The sequence below is a fragment of the Phaseolus vulgaris genome, chromosome 2 (genome assembly GCF_000499845.2).
Source record: "Phaseolus vulgaris cultivar G19833 chromosome 2, P. vulgaris v2.0, whole genome shotgun sequence".
In the NCBI taxonomy this organism is placed as follows: domain Eukaryota; kingdom Viridiplantae; phylum Streptophyta; class Magnoliopsida; order Fabales; family Fabaceae; genus Phaseolus; species Phaseolus vulgaris.
In genome coordinates, this window is record NC_023758.2 from 1,129,235 (window position 1) to 1,155,909 (window position 26,675).

General features: G+C 31.3%; 3 protein-coding genes across 9 annotated transcripts; 2 read left to right on the forward strand and 1 right to left on the reverse strand.

The window, feature by feature from the left end:
• Positions 1 to 1,395: 1,395 nt before the first annotated feature.
• LOC137810027 (probable amino-acid acetyltransferase NAGS1, chloroplastic) lies at positions 1,396 to 13,211 on the forward strand. 4 transcript variants are annotated; one of them, XM_068611139.1, is made up of 11 exons: positions 1,396 to 1,906; positions 5,701 to 6,312; positions 6,450 to 6,537; positions 6,908 to 7,116; positions 7,235 to 7,386; positions 8,030 to 8,450; positions 8,788 to 8,885; positions 9,699 to 9,810; positions 9,913 to 10,072; positions 12,562 to 12,634; positions 12,933 to 13,211. In XM_068611139.1, the coding sequence occupies exons 2-11, from the start codon at positions 5,935 to 5,937 to the stop codon at positions 13,087 to 13,089; spliced, it is 1,848 nt and encodes a 615-aa protein (XP_068467240.1). In that variant the 5' UTR covers positions 1,396 to 1,906; positions 5,701 to 5,934; the 3' UTR covers positions 13,090 to 13,211. The 4 variants fall into 4 exon arrangements, with proteins under 4 accessions (XP_068467240.1, XP_068467241.1, XP_068467243.1 ...); XM_068611140.1 differs by lacking the exon at positions 5,701 to 6,312 and having other exon boundaries at positions 1,446 to 1,906; XM_068611141.1 differs by lacking the exon at positions 1,396 to 1,906 and having other exon boundaries at positions 5,833 to 6,312; positions 6,450 to 6,568.
• A 2,650-nt stretch (positions 13,212 to 15,861) lies between these two features.
• Positions 15,862 to 21,174, forward strand: LOC137810028 (telomere repeat-binding factor 2-like). Of its 4 annotated transcripts, none has more exons than XM_068611146.1 (7): positions 15,862 to 16,122; positions 16,815 to 17,090; positions 17,199 to 17,428; positions 17,929 to 18,013; positions 19,415 to 19,498; positions 19,894 to 20,243; positions 20,857 to 21,174. In XM_068611146.1, coding segments are annotated over exons 2-7 (900 nt in total). In that variant the 5' UTR covers positions 15,862 to 16,122; positions 16,815 to 16,940; the 3' UTR covers positions 20,858 to 21,174. The 4 variants fall into 4 exon arrangements, with proteins under 4 accessions (XP_068467247.1, XP_068467246.1, XP_068467248.1 ...); XM_068611147.1 differs by having other exon boundaries at positions 15,895 to 15,962; XM_068611145.1 differs by lacking the exon at positions 20,857 to 21,174 and having other exon boundaries at positions 15,887 to 15,962; positions 19,894 to 20,247.
• Positions 21,175 to 22,329: 1,155 nt separating this feature from the next.
• Positions 22,330 to 25,370, reverse strand: LOC137810033 (ADP-ribosylation factor-like protein 8a). Its single transcript, XM_068611152.1, has 6 exons — positions 24,955 to 25,370; positions 24,081 to 24,162; positions 23,960 to 23,992; positions 23,727 to 23,848; positions 22,711 to 22,872; positions 22,330 to 22,562 (listed from the first exon to the last, which is right to left on the reverse strand). Exons 1-6 carry the CDS (start codon positions 24,990 to 24,992, stop codon positions 22,445 to 22,447), a joined length of 555 nt encoding a protein of 184 aa, XP_068467253.1. The 5' UTR covers positions 24,993 to 25,370; the 3' UTR covers positions 22,330 to 22,444.
• Between the last annotated feature and the right edge of the window lie 1,305 nt (positions 25,371 to 26,675).

Genomic DNA, 26,675 nt, shown 5'->3' on the forward strand with positions numbered 1-26,675 from the left:
CAACATAGAACTTATTTCTAAGTGTTATACTCAATCATTTTCACTATTTTTTTTACAATTATTTGATCTTTATCTAATTATTATTCATACTGATATTTATATAATTGTAATTTTATTTTCAATATTTGATATTGAAAAAAATATATATTATTTTGATATTAAATACTTAATAATATTATATTTTTTTATTGTGATTTTTATTTTATATAAAATAATAATTTAAAATAATAAATGAACATGTACGAGTATACAATTTTCCAATAAAATTAAAAACGAGACAACAGTTTACATTTATAAAATAAAGATAAAGATAAAATGTTAAGGTGAAATAGTGAAACTCAGTCGTTCCATTTTCATGTTAAAATGCATATAGGTATTAAAATAAAATAAAACAAAATTTGAATCGAGTGATATAATTATTTATAAAAAAGAATAGTACTTTACTCCAATAGCTTTCAACTTGTCATGTCATGGATGCTTTAATTTGTTGAAATAACTGGCTATGTAAAAAGTAGAACAATAGAATAATTGATGGTCCTACCCAAACACAACATACACGACCCAGATGTTACAACTCAAATTTTCGAACTTCAAATCATTAAAAATATAAGCAATTTTATGTAATTAAATAAATAATACTTTTTAAAGAAAATGAAGATATTAAAATTCCAATAAAATAATTACTTTATTGCAATATTTTAACTTATATTAGTGTCAAACTACTTGTAGACACGAAAAAAATGTATAATCTCTACAAACGATAGTAATACAGATACGAAAATATGTATAATCTCTAAAAGGTAAGACATGAGACACAAATATATATTATATAATTATAAATTATATAAATTGATAATAAAGATTTATGTGCATAAGTATGTTACAAATATTTTTTTGGAGAAAAAAATATTTTTCATGACTGATTCGAAATGATCTGTTTTTTACTTTTATAATTATAATAAAAATTCATACAATTAAGTTTGAGTTTTAAAAAATTAATGTATTTTTTTTTAAAATTGTGTTAAAATCGTACTAGAATTATAAAAAAATTCAACAAATATTTTTTAAATTAAACGCTTTACAAATACGCATCATACGAATATCATACAAGTGTCGATGTCCAATGTATCCCCACCGATACGTCTTAGTTTTGTAAGATATTCATCATAAGTTTTAACAGTTTTCATCCGTTAATTATTAATTATGAATCCTTTTGTTTATGTGTAGTACATTATTTATATATTTTTCATTTGATATGATTAATATGTACTATTAAAGAGCTAAAATTAAAATTAATGAAAAGTGGATTTCGAATATATAAATTAAAGTATTAGTGTATTTGATCCTGTGTGAGTCTGTATGGAAGGGTAGCGTGGCGGCTCGTAGTCGACCTTTGCGCTGCTGTGTCCTTATTTTATTTGCTTCAAAAGGCAAAGCTCTTGGTTACAGTCACGTCACAACACACATAAATTATTAACTAACTACCAAAATCGATTCTCAGTCTCTTCTTCTTGAGATCATATACAAAGGGAAAGGTAGAAGAAGCTCAACAACCATGGCCACCACCACTTCCAAGCCAACCTTATCCGTGCCTTTCCTCTCCCATGCCTCCACTCCTAACTGCCACTTCTTCCATCTTCTATCACCACTCGCAACTGCAACCCTCCCTCGCCGTTCTTGTACTTTCCGGCCACACAACACCAAAACGACTGCGTTTTCGCGGAGAGGCTGCGGCTGTCACCGGAGTCGAGCCGACGAAGACTTCGGCAGTTCGGAAGAAGACGAAGAGTTCGTCAAGGTTCTCAGGGAATCTCAGCCCTACTTTTCGGTGCACAGCGCCAGGGTTTTCGTTTTGCTCGTATCTGCAGAAGTTGTTGCCAGCCCTTGCTTGGATCCTATTCTCAAGGTATCACATCGCCCCTCTCTTCTTCTCACTCTTCTCTCTCTATCCCTGTCAACTCAACAAACCCTTTTCTTTTCTGCAATTGATTCATTATTGAAAATGTCCCCCACAATGCTCACACAAAATATTAATATTTGATTTTGTAAGATATTTTATAGGAAAAAAAACAGAAAAACGAAAAAAAAAATTCAAGTTCAAAACAGTTTTCTTTTTCAACTTTTGATTCTTGAAGTCAACTCTTGTTTATTTTTTCACTTTTCTCTCATCAATGAAAGAAAAAGGACATTATTTTATTTCTCTCTCTCTTATTTTATCCCCCTTTAATCTCTTCGGAAGACGCAGCATAAATATCTAACTCCTTTTAAAAAGTCTTAATCATGGTTAAGATATGAGTAACCATTTGAAACAAATATGTTAAATTATTGGCTTCTTCTTTTTTATAGAAAATTTAAAAAATAAAAAAGATTAGTGTTAGCAAACAAATATTACTCAAACTTTATTAAATAAAAGGTAGTTTCCAGAAAATATTATTGTATCCTAGACTGAGATGGTAGAACCACGTGTCGCATTTGGCATCACACGTTGAAGTGACGTGTCTTTACTAGGAGGGAGGTAAATACGATCTTGAATAAAAAGGTAATCAGAACAATATAAAATTATTTTTATGTCATTTTAATTTAAAAATATATTTAAGTTTACATGCATGACGATCCCTTAGATGCAACTCTACCACCCTGTATTAAATTTTCTTTATTAAAATTATTATTTTTCATTTTATTTGCAGTTAAAGCTGAATAAACATAAATTAAAACTGAATTTATACAAGTAGGTCAGGACAACATAAATGTGGAGAAACCATTATTATCATCAACACTGATATTCTCCTTTCACTTTCAAAATTTCCTTTTTAAAATATGTCTTTGAGAACTTCAATTTATATTCAGTTTAGGTTCATATAGAAAATTTCCTTTTTTTAACTTTATTCGTGTGCTTTACTATTTTCAATAAATGAATTGTAATATTTTTTCACATAAAATTATGAATTGTAATCATTGAAATCAAATACAACAGGAATGTCTATTAATATGTAGGTGTCAGATTAGTGGTCGAGAATGAGTTTGTATGTTTTATTAGCATTTGGACGAAAGTGAAGGAAAGTAGAAAAAAATAAAATTGAGATTCTTTGGATGTACGAAAAGTGAGTTAAAATTAAATGAAAATAAAGAAAAATTTATAGATAGTTAATGTAATTGATGTGACTGGAAAATAAATAAAATTTAATTATATAATTTATTGATTTATTAAAATATCATTTACTGATTTTTTTAAGGTTAATATGTTTTTATAAAAAATAAGTCTCTATTTAATATAAGATATTTATAAGTTGCTATTAATATAATATTTTATTAAATAGATAAGGCATATTATTTTGAAAGTGAAATGTATTATATTACTTTGATAATGGGTAATGCATGTTAGTGTTAATAAAAGAAAATAGAAATAGCAGGAAGAGGGAAAGTTGGTTGTATAAGAAAGGTAACGGAAAATTTGAAGTCTAACCTTTAACGATATATTCACTTTTTGCTCGCAAATTCGCTTCAACACTAAATCAACTCATATCCAAACAATGACTTCATAAGTTATGGTTTACTTTTTTTCATATAGAATTTTTAATACTATCTTTAAAATATATATTAATTTTTTTTTTTAATTTTTAACATAATATTCTTCCTTTTATATATTTAACAATCAATTTTAGATATTATAAAGTCTTTTTTAACTTAATGTTATTAATTATTTCTCATTAATAGAAAGCATTGAGTATATACTACATAAATTAGTTCGAAACTATAAAACAGTGATAATTTTGTATTATTATTAAATCATTTTAAAAAGGAGGGTTGCGAGGAAAATTTATGTGAAAGGGAGTAATTTTAGTCCATTATTATTGAAATGATAATTTTTTGTATTACTTATATAGATAAGTAGGGTATATAGATAAGTCGGCTGAAAGTGACATAATTTTTTTTCTTTTATTCTTATCCCAATTTTATTTTATTTTCGTATTTCCAATTTTCATCGTATTACTATATGTCATATCTATTATTGCGTTCTCTTTCTGTCCTTTTTTCTCGTAAACTATATATAGAATGACAAAGTTTGTTAAGGTTTCACATATATTGGAGGCATTAAATAATGTAGGTAAAATGAATTTCACATTTCTCTTTTGATTGCTGTGACAATTGCATATAATAACCTAACACAAAGTACTTCGATGAATTGCTATACCATGTTCCAATGTTTGACTCAGTTAGTGGTATTGAATCTACAATAAATTTGTTGTCATCTAGTTCGTGGCATTCGATCAATAATAAATTTGCTTTTTATGTTAAATACAATTTACTAAACAGTACCATTTGAATTTCAAATTCGAAAGAATGTGGTAATTAAAGTTTTTAAAACATTTTAGAAATTGTTTTACTAATGTTGTAACAGAACGAAACAATTGAATTTCAATTTATTTTATAGTAACGTAAACAATTGAAATCTTTTCCCCTTGAAAGGATTCCACTTAAATTAAAATTTTAAACAAAATTGTCTAGATTTTAATTAAAATTTTAAACAAAATTGTCTTAGCCCTAGACGTCTTATTATTATAATTAAAATCGTGTAGAAACTACACTATTTTTAAGAAAGTCGTACCACATTAATACAATTTTAAAGAAATAAATCGTGTTACATTAACATATATATATATATATATATATAAAATAATATTTTTCACTCATTAATAATAACTTACTAATATGACCTCTTACATAATTTTTTCGGATTGTGAGAATGACAACATATAAATTTTTTAAAGAAAGACTAAAGATTATTATTATAGGAGATAGTATATTTTTAATATTTAACTTGACTAATAGTATTAGCATTGTTGTTTTGACTAAAAACATACTCACTCCCTCTCATTTCCGCAAGTTTTTTTCACAAATAATAATAAATATACTACCTTTTAAATTGTTTTATTAAATTTATTCATCTTACCTTTTAATAAATGTATTGTTTTGATTCAAACAAAGAAAGTAATTAGTTAAAACATAAATTAGAAAGAAAAAATTAATATTTAAGAAGGAAAGTCCATTTTGAATTTGTTGGAAGTTTAATGCTGTGCGAATTAGGGTGTGAATACGAGCAACTTAAGATGATTTGAATAAAAAGAGATTGAGATTATTTTGATTAAGATAAATAGAGTAGTAGATGTAGAGAAAATTTACGAATTTACAAAAAGTTTATGATTGATGTATGTGTGATTAAAATTATATTTTTTAATTGATAAAAATATAAATTTATAAATTTATTTATATTTAAATTTAAATATTTATAATTATAAATATTTGATAAAAAATTATTTGTATATTAAATAAAAATTTTATTTTTATCTTTATTTTTTATTATTAAAAAGTATATTTATTATTATTATTTATATTTATAATTTAATATATATAATATGATTAATTATGTTATTTTATAATAATTATTTTTTTATAATTTTAATTATATTCTTTATATTTAAATTGTAATCCTATTTTAAATAAAAATAATAATAGTTTGAGTTTAAAATAAAGACTAATGAAGTAAATTATAAATAATTATATATATATATATATATATAACTTTCTTAATAATTCTTACCTAAAACCTAAAACGAGAACAAAGTTTTAAACGTGTAAATGGTTTTGTTTTCAGTGTTTTTTATTATTTATTATTATGTTTTTCGTGTTTCACTCCTGCAGAGTAAATATCTGCATTTCCTCGTTCTAAGGAAGTACTATTTGAGTGAAAAACTTCTGGTAAGTTTTCCATTCGTTTAAATTTGAAAGTCGCGAGACACAGGAATAAAGAAAAAAAAAACGCTTCATGGGAATGAACTAGACCAATAATTTCCGTGGCTTGGCGGCTAAAGTTTGAGAGTTTCTCTGCCACGGCCACCGCGATCACCGGCACGGTGTCGAATCAGTTTCTTCTCAATGGCACGTTCCTTATGCCCATCCCTTCCGAACACTTCCACCTTCTCTGATTTCTGCAAACTATACTCTTCCTCTTACCATTTATGTTTCCACCCACCAAAATCAAACCCGCAATTTAAGGCTCGTTGGAACCCAGAAGCGCGGCCACTTGGTAACCGAAAGAAGGGAAGTTCAAGCAAGCTTACTGCGTTGAGCGAAGGAGCGAATGGTTATGGGAGTGTAGACGCAGAGGCGTATCATGGGTCGGTGGAAGATAAGCAATTCGTGCGATCCTTTCGCGAGGCCTGGCCTTACTTGTGGGCCTATCGTGGCAGCACCTTCGTTGTCATTATTTCTGGAGAAATTGTTTCTAGTCCTTTCCTAGATCCTATTCTCAAGGCACGCATTTCAAATTTTATCTTCACAGAACCATGATTGTTTACTGTTAGCATTGTCTTTGATGCATTAACTATTAGCTATGCCTATATAGTAAGTATGCATTAAACTTAAAGCATGTTTTCTAATTCTGGGCGCAGGATATAGCTTTCCTTCATCACCTAGGAATCCGGTTTGTTCTTGTTCCGGGGACACATGTGCAGATAGACAAGCTTCTGAATGAGAGAGGTTTGTCAAAATAGGATCAGGCTCCTCTAAAGTAAGCAAATTCATTTTAAATGGCAAACTAAGTAATCTTAGTTGTCGACGAACAAACGGTCTTTTGATGTTGAACATACATAAATTACGAATGTGTTCGGATATAATTTAGTGGTTTTCTCATACTAACTTTACCCTTACTTTAGAGGAGCTAAATTTTGTCGAATTAATTGGTTGCTTAGTTTTCTTACACCAGTGGAAATGATTAAATCAGTGTTAATTTTAACCTTGGGTAGTGTTCCCTGCAAAGCCCAATCTATCCCTTTCCCCAAGAAGAGAAAATGGAAAATTGTTAGCTAGAGCAATGTCTCAGTGATTGACCTTATTATTGTATTCGTAGGGTGCCAGCCTAAGTATGTTGGTAGATATAGGATAACTGATGAAGAATCTCTAGAAGCTGCGATGGAAGCCGCTGGGGGAATACGATTGATGATCGAAGCAAAACTTTCTCCTGGACCTTCCATATGCAATATTCGTCGACATGGTGACAATAGTCGATGGCATGAAGTTGGCGTCAGTGTTGCCAGTGGTAACTTTCTTGCAGCCAAGGTTTGAGTTTTGTGATTTGATCACTGCTATACAGTGACGGTGGTCTTTGTGAAATTGTCCCTCCCTATATGTTTTTATTAATGTGTTAGCACATCTTGTTATTTTTATGTTTTGGCAGAGAAGAGGGGTGATTAAAGGAATTGATTTTGGGTCAACTGGGGAAGTTAAAAAAGTAGACGTATCTCGCATGCGTGAGAGACTTGATGGTGGTTGTGTAGTTATTTTAACCAACTTGGGCTACTCCAGCACTGGAGAAGTATTAAATTGCAAGTATGCTTTGAAGCTTTATTCTGATGATTGATTTCTATAATTTAATGTAAACGATTGCTTGCTGAAATACAAACTGTTATCTTAATGTTTATTGTAATTTGTGATTATTCAGTCTCTTTCAAGTATCCATATTCCACCTGAAAATTAAATTCTTCTAGGATTTTTTTTAAGAATTAGACTTGTGAATAGATTTGTAAAAGCAGCCTCGTGAGGATTTTGATAGAAGTAAAAGCAGAAAAGTATTTTGGTTGCTCAAGGAAAAAGTAAGAGGAGTTGAATAGAAGGTTTTATTAAGTGAGATGTGGAGGAGCAAATACTGAGAAATTAATGGTACTGACTTTTTGGCAAGTATTTTTTTTAATGGTACTACTGACTTTTTGGCAAGTATGTCAATCAGAATGCTGCTAGTGTTACCAATGAGTTCTATTCCCCCCCTTATTGTATGTTATTTTGTAATTTGTAGTACTTGGATATGGTCTAATAATGAAACAGAAAATATAATATTAATAAAGAGAAGAAATGGACAGTAAAAACCATGTGTGCATCACCTGCTTCTCTTGCTTGCTGACACATGAGTTGCTAGGCTTGAATCTGACAAAAGCTTGAATCCTGGATATTTATTAATTATTTATTTTTCCTCCAGCACCTATGAAGTCGCAACAGCTTGTGCCTTGGCTATAGGAGCAGACAAGTTGATATGCCTGATAGATGGTCCAATACTTGATGAGAATGGACGCTTAATTCGTTTCTTGCCTCTTCAAGAAGCAGACATGCTAATTCGTAAACGGGCTGAGCAAAGTGAAGCAGCTGCTAACTATGTCAAAGTTGTTGATGAAGAAGGTTTCAACTCTCTTGAATATAACAATTTGAATGGAATAGTCAAATCACCACCTATTGGGCGTTTTACAGAATGGCATAATGCAACCTTCCATAATGGTGTTGGTTTTGAAATTGGAAATGGCTTAGAATCTAGTGAGCAAGGTTTTGCTATTGGAGGTCAAGAGCGGTTAAGTCGAATGCATGGTTACCTGTCAGAGTTGGCTGCTGCCGCTTTTGTTTGCAGAGTGAGTTCACGGATTACCTTATTTTTATTACACGTGCTGTTTTGTGCTTATTTTAAGTCTGTATTGGTATATGGGCAATTGAGAGAATAAAAATATTTCTCAAATCATGACCAGGCCAGGAGTTACATATTGTGTGTACATTTGTTTGTCAACTACATCGTATATGGAAGGATCTCAGAACTTTGACTCTCTTAAAATATTGCTGCTGTAAGGTGGTTGGTTTGGAGTGACTTTCAAAATTCTTTGACAAGTCGTTTCTTGAGAATTGAAATAGTAAATTATGGTTGAAAATTGCAGTTGATGCATGTTGCTAATAATACCAACTGCCATTTGTCAGGGTGGCGTTCAAAGAGTTCACTTGCTGGATGGAACTATTAGTGGAGTTTTGTTGTTGGAATTGTTTAAAAGAGACGGGATGGGAACAATGGTGGCTAGGTAAGCAATCTTCATGAAATCCTCTGAATTAAGTTTTTTATTCTATGACTGAATTATTTTTTAGGGTTGATAACTGTTTGGTAAGAGAAACAGGTGGTAAGGTATGGTGAGGCCGCAATACAGGCCACATATGTGAGATTCAGGTTTATTTATAACCCCTTATGGGTAGCTGATTATCACATTGCTGTTTGTTGAGATTCTGATTGTATAAGGCTGAAAATACGTGGATTGGATCTGAACTCCATCTCTGAGCATTCTCCCTTTTTCTCTTCTATGAACCATTCGTTAAAAATGATTGGAGGATTAGTTGAAATAACTATGTTAATGTTAAAGAGTACACAAGTTATAAATAGGTGTTACTTGATATATTTATAAGTAGATATGGTCTATTTGGGTAAAGTTCCCCATCAGCAATTCTAGGGAAAAAGGAAGAAAAAGGTAAAATAAGTTTATCCATAAACTAAAACAAGCTTATGCATGAGTTTAGAAATTGATTTTAGAGAAGCTAATATGAGAGAAGTTCTACAAATCAATTTACACATAAGTTAATTTTAGGTTATGGAGAAGTTTATTTAATTTTTACTTCTTACTTTGTTCTCTTAGAAGTGTTTATAGAGAAGTTCATCAAACAGACATATGTTGTATCACTACAAAATTAAATTAATACCAAAGTCTATGATATTCATGCGCTTCCTATGCACTTAGCATTAGACTATCTGCAGCATATTGTTCATGAAGGTATTATGCTAAATAAAGCCTTTTTTTTCCTTTCCATTTATTTCGTTCCCTCATATTTCAATAAAAAATTTGCAGTGACCTTTATGAAGGCACTCGGACAGCAGAGGTGAAAGATATATCTGGAATAAAACAACTTATTCAGCCTTTGGAGGCATCTGGCATATTGGTTAAGCGGACTGATAATGAGGTTTTCCTAGTTATATCTTTTCTTATGTCGTGGATACTGTGGGTTACATTACCGTGGTAATTTATCAAGATTTCTCACAATTTAACCATTGTCTGTTTATAGCTCTTGCAAACATTGGATTCATTCGTTGTTGTGGAAAGAGAAGGTCACATAATTGCTTGTGCTGCCCTTTTTCCTCACTTTGAGGAGAAGTGCGGAGAGGTTGCTTGCATTGCAGTATCTCCTGATTGTCGTGGCCAAGGGCAGGGTGACAAATTGCTTGGTATGCTGTTTCTATTTGTATACTCATTTGATGGTAAACACAAATTGAGACCTCATGAGTTAGTAGAAGTGTAAAGTCCGTGTTATGTATGCCTAAATTATGATCAGGACTGCCAGTAATCATCATTATTTTATATTAACAATTTGGCCTTAGAACTCCTAGGTAAATGTATTATTGGTAGTAATAACTATAGCTAATGAAATCATAACAGGAGCAACGTTTTAATTTAAAGTTGTTTAAACAATGATGCTGGTATCTGTTGCTTGACTTTTGTAAGTTTTTTTATTGTATCTCGAAGGGTCATAGGTTGTGTTATATTTCCTTCTCATGTACACTTTTTTTTATAAAATATATACATAGTGACTAGTGTAACACTCACTAAGTTCTATAAATCTTAAGTTGATAGTAGAGGAGTTACAATCCATTGTCTCTTCCATCAACCATTGTTTAACATTGTTTGTGCCCCTCGACCAGTGCAACCTAACCCAACAAGTTGCATGGTCAAAATCACAGTCACATTCTAACGAGGTTGAGTTCCTTGTCTAGTGTATGAAGCCCACACTACCTCATCCACCCATCGCAACACCATCACACCTGCCTAGAAAGGTTCACTGGCCACTTCTGTTCTTAAATTTGATCTCAACTCCCTCATTCTACTACTCAAACAGGTGTGTCTAGTCTTTCCCGTAGGAAAGGGAAATGGCGGTCTTTCTCTTTATGGCTTTCACAGACCTTGTTTTGGCTATTTTTGCGACTTCTGCTATTACAACTGAGAAACTTAACAAAAGAAATTATCTATCTTGGGTTGACTCTATGGAACTTTGGTTCTTGGGCCTTGCTATGACAATCTACAAAACCCAACGTCCTTTAGAACCTCTTGCTCCTTTTGGAAGAAAACTTGAATCATTTACACATGATATTCCATGTTTGAATGATGCAGCCCAAACATTAGTCTTCCTCAAACAAACCAATCATGATATGGTTTCTTTTATTGCTGAAGCACTAGAGAAAAAACTTGGCAGGTTGTATATGGCGTTGATTCTAGGAACCTTGCACTCAGATTTTAATAATGCTCTTGGCCAACTCTTAACTGGTCATGAAGTCCCCTTAATGGACAACTTGATTACCAAACTTCGTGTTCCCACAAAATAAAAATTGAAAATTCAGCTGGAAATGTTAAAGCTTTTGCAATGATGTCTATTAGAGGTAGAGGTGGTTGTGGAGTCGAAGGAGGTAGAAGTGGTTGTCCTTAGTGTTCTTATTGCAAGAGGCCGAGTCATACTCAAGAAAAAGGCTACTTTCTTCATGGTTTTCTAGAAAAGACAACAAAATCTATCCAAGGCTGAAAATTCTTCTAGAGTTATTATCTACTCCTTGTGTTTCAACAACCAATGTTTCTCAATCAATGGCCACTAAAAGTCCATGGATCCTTGACTTACGTGCTTTTGATCACTTAACTGGTACTTGTTACCTTAGCAGATGGGTCCAAAATTTCTTCTAGAGGAATTTGTCGTGTTAATTTCTCTCCTTCATTGAATCAAAATTTTGTTATATGCATTCTTAAGATGTATCAAACAGCCTTTTTTGGAGAAGGATTATTTTATGAGGACAAGGGAAACAGTTAGGTTTCTAGATAAGGGATTATGGATATTGTGATGTTGATTGGATAGGATATCCTATAGGTAGATGCTCTACTACTGAATATTGTGTATTTATAGGTGAAAATATTAATTTTTGGAAGTGGAAGTAACAAATGTTGTTGTCCGGTCTATTGATGAAGCTGAATATAGAGTTATGACATTAATTACTTGTGAACTTGTATTGATTGAACAATTCCTTCAAGAGTTGCATTGCATAAGCTGAATATAGAGTTATGACATTAATTACTTGTGAACTTATATTGATTAAACAATTCCTTCGAGAGTTGCAATTCTGCCAAACTCAAACGAAATTGTAATGTGATGATAAAGAAAACTTCTCATATTGCTTCCAATCCAGCCTGTCATGAAAAAATTAAACATATAGAAATTGAATGTTACTTTGTTCAAGAGAAGGTGCTGTCCAAGAAGATTTTGACTGAATTTATCATTTTTTGTGATCAATTGGTATATATTTTAACTAAATCCTTGGGAAGATTTGGAATTCAATTTATGTGTTCCATGCTTGCTGCATGCCATCTATACCCTCTAGCTTGAGGGGTAGAGTTAAAACAATGGTGCTTTTATCTATTGCTCAGCTTTTATAAAAAAAAAAATATTTCCTTCCTTTATACATCCGTGGATAGTGTATGACTCACTAAGTTCTCGGGACTCTCAAGTAAAGTGTTAGAAATTTTAAACATGTTTGTGTCAAGATTAAGTGGTGTAGGGTTCAGATTTTGATATTATTGGGCAGCTGTATGATTTTAATCATTGATGGCGGTGCTCTGTAATCATGCGTGCCACATGTTTTCACAAGATTTATTTAATTATACTATAAAATATATGCAGATTATATGGAGATGAAAGCATCGCATCTTGGATTGAATATGCTTTTCCTGCTAACAACACGTACAGCAGATTGGTAAGTAACTCCCTAATACATGTCATGTAAGCCTCGATTGTAATAAATGTCATTTTTCACTTTGGCTTGTCGCATACTCACTGATTCTTAGACACTGCTTATTGTTTGTTATCCTATTTTAGTAATTTAATGTTTAGCATGTCTTTGCATGTTTCTTCTACCAATTCTAAAAACTGTGTTGACAAAAATGTACCTTAGTGGAATTACAAAGTTGATAGGTTAATGGAATTCCTGAAAGAATTAGTTGTGAATTGTGATGCATACAAATTATGGCAATTGATTCCTAACTTTTTGACAGGTTTGTGAGGCGTGGATTTTCAGAATGTTCAATTGATTATATTCCTGAAAAGAAAAGGAGAATGATCAATCTTTCTCGCAATTCTAAGTATTATATGAAGAAACTTCTACCAAATAAAAGTGGAATTACTGTTCGTGTAAAATCTGCTTCAAGTTAGAACTACTTTATGTTGTCTTTAACTTATTGATTGGATGCAATATATTAGGAAATTTTATAGACATAACAATATGGAATCTGGGTTATTAGTATATATCTCAGGCAGGTCGTCCATTTGTAGCATTAAGTTTCTACTTCTTTTTTATCAGCAGAAACAATATATTAGATAAAGGGCATAAGACATACCTATACAAAATTACACAACCAACTTACATGTAAAGAAAGAAATATCTGCCATAAAACATAAATCCTAAACCCTACTTTTCCTGGATAAAACTAAGAAACACTTAACAAAAAGAAAAAAGTAACCATACAAATATACTTTGATCCCTGTATACAGTAAGCGAAAAAGAGACATAAAACCCCTATGTCCAAAGCTATAGCAACTTGAGTACAGCAAACCAAGTGACCACACCTAGCTCAACAAAAACAAGGCTAATCTCATTTAAATATAAAACAGAATATCAAGGAAGACAACATTGACTAGTTGTGTAAATAAATGAATCCATGTAGTCTCTCAACCAAGACTACGCAAAAGAAAGGATCTTGTCTATGATGTTCCTGAATTAAAATCTCATTCATTTTGCATAACTAAATATTCCACAACACAATCATGAGAACTCATCATTTCCCTTTACTTTGGTTCAACTTTTCCTCTAATCTCAACAAAATGGATAAAACCAAATTAAAACGACAAACCCTAGCCACAAATGAAGACATCTTATGTTTTCACACTGCCAACTTTGATGAGAACTTCCTAACAATAGACTCCCAAATCTCCTCTTTTCATTAATTTGCCCCAATAGGACATACCAAGTTAAAAGGTAACTATTTTTATTAAAAAAACAACTCAAAACATCTCAACACGGTTTTGATGACAAAAACATTAAGAGAAGTCTCGCAAAAAAAAATGGTATCAATCACATTTGGGAGCAACGTTATCTTTCCACAATGCACGTGACTTAATCATTACGTGTCCTAACATGCACCCTGAGATTAAGAAATATTGAGCACTAAGCACTTTGTCCAATACAGTAATCTTACAATTTCATTAATTAAAAAAAAAAAATATCAATCACTTATTACGTTACTAGTAAACTTTCTCTTCATCCTTCCTCACTTTTCATTCTTATTTCCTTAGTTCAAACAACCCCACTTTTTACTTTCTTTTTCTTTTCAAATTCATCTTCAAAGCATAATAAGATCTAGACATTTTTTCAAAAAAGACTCATTAAAATACAACTTTTCAAAACTCCTCTTAAAACTTCACTATGTCTTTCCGACTTATTAAAACTCACATTTTCCTCCATTTCTTCTATAGAATTTATTTTGTAAACTTCTATTGTTAATTTATTTAGTTTTAATCTCCTCATTTTAAAATAATATACTTATAATTCTTTCTTTTCTCAAGTGTGATTTGTAAAATTGTGATTTTCAACTAGAAGGATAATTATAAGTTATTATAGTATAATTTTGATTCTTCAAGTGAGGAATTCAAATATAGGGTTAAGAGTTTTACATTGAACATAGATGAACAATATATAAGAAAAAAAATTTGCACCTTCATTATCTTAAGATTTAGAGTTCGAAATTTTTCTGATCAACATCTCCTAAGTTATATAATCCAACCAATAGGATTTTCGATCAACTATAAAGTTGCCATTATATTGTGTAAAATGTTAGATTTCGTGTTCCATAGTACATTGAATTTTCTTTCCTTTCATGAACCTATAAATTTGGCTAATAACTATTAGCATGAATGAACACCATTCTTTTTTGAAATGTAACTATACGGTTTGAAACAAATTCTCAACAATAAGACTGAATTCTATAATACTCATTTAAACTTAGAAAAATACCAAGTGAAGGGACAAGTTGACGTTATGCTTTTCAAATCTTTATTGAGTTGCAATTGTTGTAGTAGAGTAAATTTCAACTTTCATCACAAGTATGAAACACCTTATTGAGTTTCAATTGCTGATATGTTGAAAAGGAGAAGATCTCATGCATTCATATCTGATAACTCTAACATGTATACTTTTTTTTTAATCGATATACTTTTTTGCAGTTGTAAACAAACAAAAATAAATCGATAAATGACTATTATAATTATGTTTAAATAATTATATATTACAAATATATATCTAATCGATGGTTTATCCTTTAAAATGATTTTTTTTTCTTACTTTAAAGTCACTAAATACTATATCATATTGATTTTGGACCTTCTAATTTTAGCAATGCGATATCATCATGTCACCAAGATATCATTTTTAAGACGTGATTGGTTGTAGGGCTTGCCAACTAAATTTGATAAAACATTTTTTTTTTCATTTTAAAATGATCGTATCATGTTATGGAAATAATTCCTACAATGCAAGTTTGAATTTTGCATACAAATATGAAAATATTTCTATAGAAAGTTACATAATCGGTTGTATCTTTTATAAGTAACTATAACATGACTTATTAATATTTATATTTTTTCATTACAATAAAATAATTAAAATAATAAGTATAAATAAAATAAATTACTAATAATAAAGAAATACATTTTACTTTACCTTCAATTTTTATTATATTTTTTTAATTGAAAAACCACCTTTAAAATGTGCTTAAACTCTGGAGTAGTAGAGCACCCATGGTGGTTAATCTTTTATAGAGTTGGGTGGATCCAGATCCAGTCCAAAAGGAAAGTAAAAGAGGGAAAGAACGGGACAGCTCAAAATAAATTTCCATAAAATAAAGGGATCCTTTAGCAATTTAAAAAAATATGGAAATGCAAGTTTTTTGTCTGAGAAAAAACAATCTTAAAACAAATAAACCAGAAGACATCAATTATTTTTTCTCTCGTTATTCTCCTGTTCCTCGCAGGTACCAATTCTATTTATCTGCGTGTATGTACTCCAACGTCTCCCAATTCACATCTTTGCGCGATTCTTCGATGCTTTACATCTTCCTCCGCTGATTCTTCTTTAATTTTCTTCCTTTTTTCTCCCAAGTCAACTAAATTTTGTGCCATCTATATTTCCAGGTTAGTAAGTGTGCACGGATATAGTTTATGCATCGCGGATTATTTTCTCTGTTACTTTTATTCACTCGGATTTCATTAATCGTGACCTGTGCGAGTTGAAGAGTTGTCACTTTTCGTGGTCATTGTGTTTCTTTAATTAATGTAAAATTTACGCGTGCATAATGAATTTGAAACCGAAACAATAGCATCACTTGGGTTTTTATTTGAGGCGGCGATGCAATAACCCTTGGAGGTAATTCCGTACTGTTGCTAATGTTATGAGAATTATGGAATCAGATGTAGAATTAGAGGTAACTAAAGGTGGTATTTGGTTGTGTAACTCTTTCTGTGTGGGTATATGCAGTGCTGCATAGCTATTTTTGCAAGGACCGTTCTAATTGTATTGCCATTGCAACAAATATGCCCAGTTTTTTTCCTGGTCTAGATGCTTCTGACAATGTTGTAACTTATAACATTTCTCCTGATAAATAATATGAAGTGCTGGTTATTGGGTGTTCCGGAGTTGTTCATTTTTCAGAAGTTGGATGTCTTGTGGATGAGATTGAAGTTAATTGGGAATTGAAGTCAATGCTTGATGAGGAAGATCTTGGGTTCTGTTTTTTTTTTTCAAATGTTTGAAGAAGGAAATGCGTTTAAGTATGAAATTGTCTTGTTATTTTATTTATCTTTTTTTTTACTCTTATGCCTTGTAGGTAAGTTAAGGGAGAGTTTTTTGTTGGTGGATGGACATGCAGAAGAAGGCAGCACTCAACTTCCAAGCCTTCCACTAAAACAAAAGCAGAGATTTTGCTTCATAGAAAGGTCGCGGACTTATTTTAATGGGTGCTCCTAAGCAAAAGTGGACTGCAGAGGAAGAAGCGGCATTGAAAGCTGGAGTTGTCAAACATGGGGCTGGAAAATGGCGCACCATACTTACCGACCCCGAGTTCAGTTCCATTCTGCGCATGCGTTCTAATGTTGATCTCAAGGTAAATCTTTTTGTGGGCCTAGAATGTTACTACTACTACTGCAAATGTGATATGAGCCTACTGGGTTGTATTAGTGTATAATTATGTGTGCTTTAAACTGTGAAACAGGACAAATGGAGGAACATAAATGTGACGGCAATATGGGGATCAAGGCAGAAGGCAAAGCTTGCTCTTAAAAAGAACCTACTACCATCCCCCAAAATTGACAATAATCACATGGCCTTGAGTACTGTAGTTCAACGCGACAGAGGAGCTGCAGATTCCAAGCCTTTGGCAGTTTCTGGTGGAATATCTCCTAATTCAAAGGAAAAAGTATCAAGGCCACAGAACAACTTCCAGTTAAATATATCTGCCATTTACTCTTGACAAATAAATGGTCTACTCGGCTTAGTTGCATTAATCTTTTTTTGAAAACTGTATGAAGAAACTTGTATAATTTTATATTATACTTCCCTTACAAGTAATTAGTTCTAAGATTGCATAATGCAGTGCACTAGTATATAACTTTTTTAATGAATAGAAAATTAAACCAAGTTTCTAGAAATTAGCTATTTTCCATGTTCCATGAGGAATCTTGTAATTTGATTCTTCATTTTCTATTGATTTTTGTTTATTTAATTTCACGGTGTGACTTTGAAACAAGTAAGACAAAGATACACTGAAAATATGATTCACTATTCAGTTGCTTATTGGTAAATAGTTATCTTCTATTGTTGTTACTTCTGATGGCAACATCCCGTCAAATTTTGTGGTAATTTTGCTGAAATATTGAAACTACTGTTAATCATGACATTGTGCATTTCAATGACAGCATCTGTTTGCTTTTTAATAATGTCAGGTTGGATACTCTTATATTAGAGTCTATTATCAAGTTGAAGGAGCCAAAGGGTTCTGACAGGGCAGCAATTGCTTCATATATAGAGGTATTTGTACTTCAATTCCTTCACTTATGATCATAGAATCTAAACATCTCGGGGAACAAATGATGATCAAAGTGTTAGTGCATGTAAACTTCAATGCTAAAAGACTATTTAATTTCTTCTGTTTTTGGCTTATTCTTCCTGTTAATTTCTCATGGATAGATTTACAAATTAGGGAGTAAATTGTTTTCGTTCATTACTCTGATATCAAATAATCTCTCTTTCCATAGAGACCTTTTCCATTGATTGATTTATTACTTATGTGACAAAGGATATGTATGTACCAGTACCCGTGTTTTCTTAATTAAGTTTGCAGCACACACAAAATGCATGAAATAAGTTTTGAAGTATTTCTCTCTGTGGTCCATAGAGTTATATATTGGGTGTATTTAGCAAAAACTAACTAGTATCTGATAAGCCAACTTGTAAATGAACATAACTACATTGATTTTATTGTATAAATAAGATTTGTGTTTTTTAGACAAAAATATATTATTATATAATTATAACTTTAGATTTTTTAATAAATAATTAAATTCTTATTAAACTTTTTAGTGCTTTTGTATTTATTTTTAAAATATTTTGTATTTATTTTTTAATTTAAATTACTGTCGTATTGATTTTCTTTTTTATAATTTTCATTGCATGTGATCTTCCAATAGCGTCATGTAAAGAAACGTTGGTTACTTCAAATTGCAAATTGTAATGTTAAATTTTTTTTAACTTGAACTACAGAAAAATTTAGAAGGTAACTCATAACAAATACTAAAAACTGTGCAATAATCAATCATCTATGTAAAATTTGAAAATAGGTAATGTATTAAAATATAAGGAATAGTAATAGATGAAAATTAAATAAACTGCAAACTAGTTAAAGGAAGTTAGAAGCTCTTAAAATAAGTTATTTTGAGCTATCTTACTGAACATTTTTGTGCTGGTCAAACTAGCTTGCAAACTAGCTAAAGGAATCTCTAACTTATAAGCTAGAAGCTCTTAAAACAAGTTACTTTGAGGTATCTCACTGAACATTTTTTGTGTTGGTCAAACTAGCTTATAAGCTAGTCAAATAAACTTGTAATTAGCTTATTGGTCTTACCAAACATACTCATTGTTTATTAATGATCTCAACTTGCTATGACATGTAACTCCGAATTCTTTCTGCGGGTATCAAAAGATTTTTGCTTGTAAATATTTCTTTACTCCAGGTCCAAATAGGTGGTCTCACATGGCAAGCAATAAAAGTTACTAACTATTTTGTCCACCCATGTTTCACAAATTCTTAACATAGTTCAACCAATAGTAATTTGTTATTTATTGTTCTTTTTTTACATACCTGATTTGTTTGTAGAATTATTAAATGCTGTAAATAGTATCAATTAAAAAAATTCATTATGTGCTCATCAGGATCAATACTGTTCTACGCCTACCCTCAGAAAGTTACTGTCAACAAAACTGAAGCACATGGTAGCAAGTGGAAAATTAATGAAGGTGATTTTACTATTAATTAAATCCTTATTAAAAAGACAGAATTTTGTTTGAATTATTGGAATCTATTTTCTCAATAGGCAGCATTTTTACTTGAAAAACTTTGTAATGAAGCAGAGTCAGCCTGGATAATTTTTTGGTGTTGAATGAGAGATACTTTACTAACATGTTGACGTTATTTACTCAATGTTATAACAGAATTCTGTTCTCTTGTAGCAGTTGAACTGTGCATATCTAGCAGTTCTTTGACAAGTGTGAAAAATCTATTTCAAATTTTGAATTGATAAAATATTTCCATTTAATTAACTAAATTACTGTTAGGTAAATATTGGGTATGTGATTAAAACCAGTATTTGGTAAGTTGATCTGAGTGAGACATATCTAACGCGTAATGACAGGTAAAGCATAAGTACAGGATTGCAACAAATTTAACTATGTCTGAGAAAAGAAGATGTTCTTCCTTGTTACTACTGGAAGGGAGGCCCAAAGATTCTCCAAAAACTGAGAAGACTGGTGTCAACATTCTTTCAAAATCCGAAATTGATGCAGAGCTATCAAAAATGAAGGGTGTGACACCACAAGAGGCAGCAGCAGCTGCTGCAAAAGCAGTTGCTGAAGCGGAAGCTGCCATTGCCGAGGCTGAGGCAGCAGCTAGGGAGGCAGATGCTGCAGAAGCCGAGGCAGAAGCTGCACGAGTGTTTGCAAAAGCAGCAATAAAGGCACTAAAATGCAAGACGCTTCACATTTGGTAAACCTCCTTTTTCTTACCAGGAAAAATTAGTTAATGCCTATTACAGATTCATTTCCCCTGCTTGCGGACAGTGGTTACTATGTCTACTGTAATTGTCCATTGTCTATTCAATTTAACAAACCCCACAGTGGTTATTATGTCTATTGTAGTTGTCCATTATTTCTCATTGTCTATCCAAATTAACAAACCCCGTGCCTGAAGGCTCCTCACATCCCAAAGGTATGGGGGAGGATTACTGTAATCAACCTTCTCCTAGTAAATGCAGAGACTGTTTCCAAATTTGAAATCACAACGAACTAGTCACAAAGGGCAACTTTATTATTGTGCCAGGGTTGTCCTTAGAATAGCATGTGACAAGGTCTTAGTTAATAGTTAAAATCTCTTCCTTCTTTTGACCCAGTTTCTAATTACTAGTGATCTTAATCTTCCTTATAATAATTGCCAACCAAAACCCTGTGTCTTGTGAAAAGATCCCAGTTTTGTTAAGTAAAACGATACGAGTGAAAGGTTTTCTCCTCGCTTTCATTAGTACCACATTATTATTGTCCTGCAGAAAATTGGTTTCTGTCAGTTCTTTTAGCTAACAGTTTGATCTTGCAAATGTGTACAGATGGTGTCAGCTTCTGCATTGCTGATATGACCAGCTCATAATTCTGCTGCTAGACTTCCTGCATGTGTTCAATTACTGTACATAGTTTAGGTTTGTAAATTGGAATATGCGGGGATTGATCCATGAAACATTTTGTCAGGAGTCCTTAGCGTATTATTTATTATTTTTTTATCTTATTTTAAAGAAAGACAATGAGGCTAGAATACAAAGTATTAGTGGAAGAGTGGAAGTAGTGATTGAGTGTTATGATGGAACGGGTGCTAGACATCCTCTAATAGTAAATGGAATACAACTTTTATTAGAATTTTCCAGTGCCAATATTGAGTGTCACTTTCTTGTAGGTCATCATTTGTACACAAATCTTTTCTTTAAGTTGTTGCCTCATTACTTCAACTATATTCTACTAATACTTCTTTTTGAGATTTGTTAGAAGTGAAACTTAGATAGGTGGTATTCTACAGAGAGCTTGGTTTTGTGGTCTAAATTTACTGCTTCAACTCGAAAGTGTGAATCAGCTTTATTTTTATAATTTTACTTTAAATACTACTTCTAAGTTAAAATTATTAAAACAACTTTTAAAATCCGGCTTTTTTGCATGTTAGTTTCGCATATCGGTGGTATAACTGGCAAAAGCGACATAATGGGATATATGCTCCCATATTCATATTTTAATAACGCGAATAGTGATTAAAAATACAATTTAAAAAAAGTCGTATTTGAAAATATAATTTTGAAGTATTTCTTCTTTTAAAATAAAACAAAATGAATTATTATATTTTAATTTAAAACTTCAACAGTGAAGGTGTGAACCAATGGAAACTTTACTAAAATAAAGATTTAAAAAACGACTTCTAAAAATATTGGTTTCAAAATGTAATTTTTTAAAAATATTTACCTAATTCAATAATTGTAAAAGAGCTGACCCCTTTCGCTAAAATTCCCTCCAGTTCTAGGAGACTTTATTGGTGCTTGATTAGCAAGGTTTACAACCTTTCGATAGTTGAGGATTGAATGATGCACTTATGATAAGCATTACTTAATGATCAGGCATAGTAGTTAATGTATATTTGAGAGGTATTTTGCTGATCATGCTTTTTCGCCAAACATGATACATGAAGTCGAGTTACTTTCGTTTAGAATATGTAGAGAGCTGGATGTTTACAGCTATTTTTCAACCAATGTGTTAGAAATTTGCTTGGGTTTATAAACTAACGCATAAACCTACCTTTCATTTTCAGCCATCATTCAATATGAAATTAGAGCAACGAAAATTATGAATAAATCTCCAACTAATTAAACCTTCGAAACAAATAAGTGAACAGACTGACAGCACAATGAACGCAGTTAAATGAATTTTAATGATGTGGCTAAACCTATGACACAGTGTGATTTGCTCATAATGTAATCCTTCACATGTATGTCATCCCGTTTGATTACCTATCGGACAAGAATGATATTATATTACAAAGCATCTGACAAAGGAAAAATAAATTAATCAACAACTGAGTTAGACATGCAAATGCCTCTAGTAAATCCAGAAATTTGTCAACCATAAATTACACTAGAGTTCAAAATAGAAAGAAGGTTTTCAGCTTTTTGATTTGGAATGCTTTACAAGCCAGTCTATAACAGTGTCAATATTGGTCGAGTTTTTGCACGAGATCATGAAGCAGCAAACTTCCCTGTCAGTGATTGACTTCAATTCCCTGCACAACAGTCCTTTTCAGCACTAAAGTAGTATAAACAAATAGGAAAGAAAATTGAAGTAGAAAATCAATTCTTAAACAATTTCATTCTGTAACTTTCTACAATTAGTTTACTCCTTTATTGCTTCATACTTATATTAGGTCTTACATTTGGTCAGTCAACGCTTGCTTAGACAGAGCGCCCGGTTTGTCAATCTTGTTCCCCAATACCAACAGAGGAATGCCACTCAATGATGGTTTGCTCAGCAAATCATGAAGCTCACTTCTTGATATGCTAAGATTATCTGAATCGGCAGCATCAACAACATAACTGCAGAAAATATCGTATTATGAGAAGTTGCTAAGTTGAATAGATTCAGCATTAGACTGCTAGCTCAAAGTGTAAATTTAAAACAAGGAGCATGCGATCCAATTATACAAGTACAATGGATATAAGAGAGAATTCTTAGCAGCAGCAGTTTTTGAAACAACCAATGAAAATTGCATTGAAATATAACGAAGTCTTTTCAGAACTAGACAGTAGCAGAGCATACAGATGAAAGTTTTAGCTCTTTGACCTATGATCATTAAAGGATAATCAAAGTCTGCGCAGAGTCTCAAGAAGGTATAATCTACACACTTCCTTGCTTGCTGTACATATTTATTTGATCATTATACCAAAATATTTAATGACAAGACATTGATTAAGACATATTGCTTGTAGAAGGCACAAATGGTATCAACTACACCCCTTCATGGATAGATAATATTATTATTATATATATACAAATACGCCAGGGAGGAGCTCTTTACTAGGTCATCTAAGCAACAAGTGGTTTTGCATCGCTGCCATAGATAAATGAAGAACATTGTTCGCATTCAAGGAAGAAGAAATAATCTTAACCACCACTTATCATCAAACAAGACTATGCACTGTGATTAGCAAACAACTATGAACTGCAACAAACAGGAATAGACCTCATGTTGATCACTAGACAACATGAACACTGTATGTACACACACACATGTTCATTACCAATACAGCTCTAAAATTATAAATTAAACACTTATCAGTTGCTTGTATTAGTATAGGCATGTAAATTATACTCAGAGAAACACATGCAAGGGCGCAAGCACATAAGGAGAGAGAAGAATTCAGAAAAAGATAAGAAGTTTGTTACATACACAATAGCAGAAACTGCACGACAGTAACGTTCCCACATGCTGCGGAATCTAGGCTGCCCTCCAAGATCCCATAACTTTATTGTAACGTTCCCTTTTGTCACTTTCCTCATATTGAATCCCACCTGAAATCAGAGAGCAAATCGATCAGAATGTTATTTGCCCACGATACATAGAAAATGTCCGTAAAATTGAATAAATGGATAGCAAGAACTGAAAGCATTTGGTTCACTTACAGTAGGGATCATGTCCTCACTATAGCCACCAGTCTATAAACAAAAAAAAAAAGATATTGTCAGTGAGTCAACCCCAAAGATAAATTTTCTAAGTGAAAGCCAACGTGATTATTGTACTTACAGCGACTACATTTACAAGGGAAGTCTTTCCAGCATTTTGAAGTCCTATCAGAGATAACTCCATCTCCTGCTTGAAGAATAGGCTGCAAACAAATTTACAACATAATAAGCTCATGTTTTCTTGAAGAAAGTAATTCACGAAGTTCAGATCATGTGCATAGACCCTAAACCTAAAAATATATAATTCAACTTCCAAGTGAACCTAAAAGTAAAAATTTGTGTCATTAAAAAGAGAAAGCAATATTAGGGCAATCAAAAGCAATTTAAAAAAGTTGTGCTTCACACAAAAACGTATTTTTGAAGTGCTCTGTGATTGCCTTCCATACCAATTACCTTCCATCATTTTTTCACCAGTGATTTCCATATCTACCTTTATTCCAACAATGTCAAGAAAATACTCTTCTCAATTAGTTGGGGAAAAAAAAGGATCCTACATACATACACACACGAACACAAATTTCCTATCCAGCAGTTCCCCACACTTATCCAAAATTCAGAAGGCAATAACTAGAGGATTTAAAATATCTCGTTTGAAACAAAACGATTCCCGAAGCATATGAAAGGTGAAAACATTTACAAATCTTGAAAACACTACTCACATGATATATAAACATTTACATTGAATACAAAAATATTGGAAATCAGTAGTCGAAAACATAAGACCACAAACAAGTCCTCCCTCTGAACAATAACAAAACCTCAGAGCCATTCATAAAGAATACACATTACAAACTATCAACGCACTAAAATTATAAAAAAAAAAAACACACACACAATTACCAGAACCCTGAAAATGAAAAGGCGATGAGTGATGCAAAGAGCCAATGAATGCGATAAAAAACAAGAACTTGACTACTTTGGTTAAAAAGAATTACCTGCGAAGCCAATTGAGAAAAGCTTCCCACAATCCCATTGGTTTTTGTTGAAAACAATTCTGATCGCAAAATTATGCAAAGAGAGAAACAAATGAGATCTACGATTCCCCTCTTCGTCGAGCACTTAGAGAGAGAAAGAAATGCAATCCAATTCACCCTTTCTCTCCCTCAAACCTTTTCTTCCCTCCGTTTCCACTCTCTATACAACTCTTATATACCAAATATACGAACCGCACTTTATCTTTAATCTTCAACAATATAATATCTTTAATAATCTCATTTTATCGTTTAGTATTTTCCAAGATCTAACGGATGCAAATATTTCAGTCAATCATATCGGTTGATTGTGGAGAGTTCCATAATTACGCAATGCAGGAGATTGTGACTCAGTTATATCCTTAATTAGACCCTGTGTTGCAGTGCCACGAATCAACCATACCCAAATTCTTAGGAAACCCATCTTCGGATAATGCCAAATAATAACTATCTTAAATTATCATAACCAATCGTCACAACTGTGTGCTGGACACTGTCTCAACTTAAAATACATACCAAAACGTTATCTCTATATTTTCAAATAATATTCTTATTTTCTATCAAAGTCACATACTGTTATTTAAATTTAATACGTCTTTATCATATACATATACAATATTAACCAATTTCATCCAATAAAAACGAGAATGATCTGAGAATTTTATTTCCAAGAAAAATATCAATGTTATTTGATTTATCAAAAATATTGTTAAAAATATTTATATAAGCTTCAAATTTTTTTTTATTTTTTTCAGTAAAATAACTAATTTATTCTGATATTAAATAATAATAATACTAATTTAATAAAAATAATATTATCCTTTTATTTATTTAGTTTGAATTTTATAATAAATTTAACCAATCCAAACCAAATATAGTTTCTATGATTAATTCATATGACTTTTTAATATAAAAAATCAAATAAAATAGAATTGAATTCCAAATTAACTTCTTACGAGACACAACCAAATATCTGTTAGTTAATAATATTATTCATTATTTAATATATATATATATATATATATATATATGAGTGATCAACATAAATTTTTCTACTATAAATAATTGAAAACTTATTAAATACTTTGAAACACTTAATCAAATATATTTTATTTAATTTCACACCATGTGATTACAGAGGTGCAATAGAAAACCAAATTAGTATAAAGAATTACATCACCACTCTTTCTCAAACTTTTCTACAAATGTAATTTATATATAAAATTATAAAAGTTTTTTAATGATTAGTCAATATCAAATTTCTTTACGTGGATAATAGCACGCTTATTCGTTGCCTTATTGATATATGATGAGTTAAAGATATTCACACTATATATAGAAAATTTGTTATTTTTTTCTAATTGAGATTAGAAATAGTGTCTTTCTTAACTTAGTATGGTTGGTTATATAAGATAAATTATAATAGTAACAATTCCCCTATAAAAGCATCCAGAATACACTTTACATATTTTCAATATTCTCCTTATTTATTAATATTCATGTACGTTTTACGAAATTCACATTATTTTTTATAAACCTTATCCATTATAAAAAAATATTATTTCCAAACAATATGGAGATTTATTTTAAAATATAATATTTTATATTACTCTAATAATATAAATTTTAATAGTTTTTTATTTATTTTTAATTATAATTCTTCACCAAAACAAAAAAAAATATAG

Coding starts and splice junctions, on each gene's coding strand:
- LOC137810027 (XM_068611139.1), top strand. CDS start 5,935: ATGGCACGTTCCTTATGCCCATCCCTTCCGAACACTTCCACCTTCTCT. Junction 8,451..8,787: donor CTGCCGCTTTTGTTTGCAGA/GTGAGTTCACGG, acceptor GCCATTTGTCAG/GGTGGCGTTCAAAGAGTTCA. Junction 8,886..9,698: donor ATGGGAACAATGGTGGCTAG/GTAAGCAATCTT, acceptor AAAAATTTGCAG/TGACCTTTATGAAGGCACTC.
- LOC137810028 (XM_068611145.1), top strand. CDS start 16,941: ATGGGTGCTCCTAAGCAAAAGTGGACTGCAGAGGAAGAAGCGGCATTG. Junction 17,091..17,198: donor GTTCTAATGTTGATCTCAAG/GTAAATCTTTTT, acceptor ACTGTGAAACAG/GACAAATGGAGGAACATAAA. Junction 18,014..19,414: donor CAATTGCTTCATATATAGAG/GTATTTGTACTT, acceptor TGTGCTCATCAG/GATCAATACTGTTCTACGCC.
- LOC137810033 (XM_068611152.1), bottom strand. CDS start 24,992: ATGGGATTGTGGGAAGCTTTTCTCAATTGGCTTCGCAG. Junction 23,849..23,959: donor GTGAGGACATGATCCCTACT/GTAAGTGAACCA, acceptor CTCTGATTTCAG/GTGGGATTCAATATGAGGAA. Junction 22,563..22,710: donor CAAGCGTTGACTGACCAAAT/GTAAGACCTAAT, acceptor ACTGTTGTGCAG/GGAATTGAAGTCAATCACTG.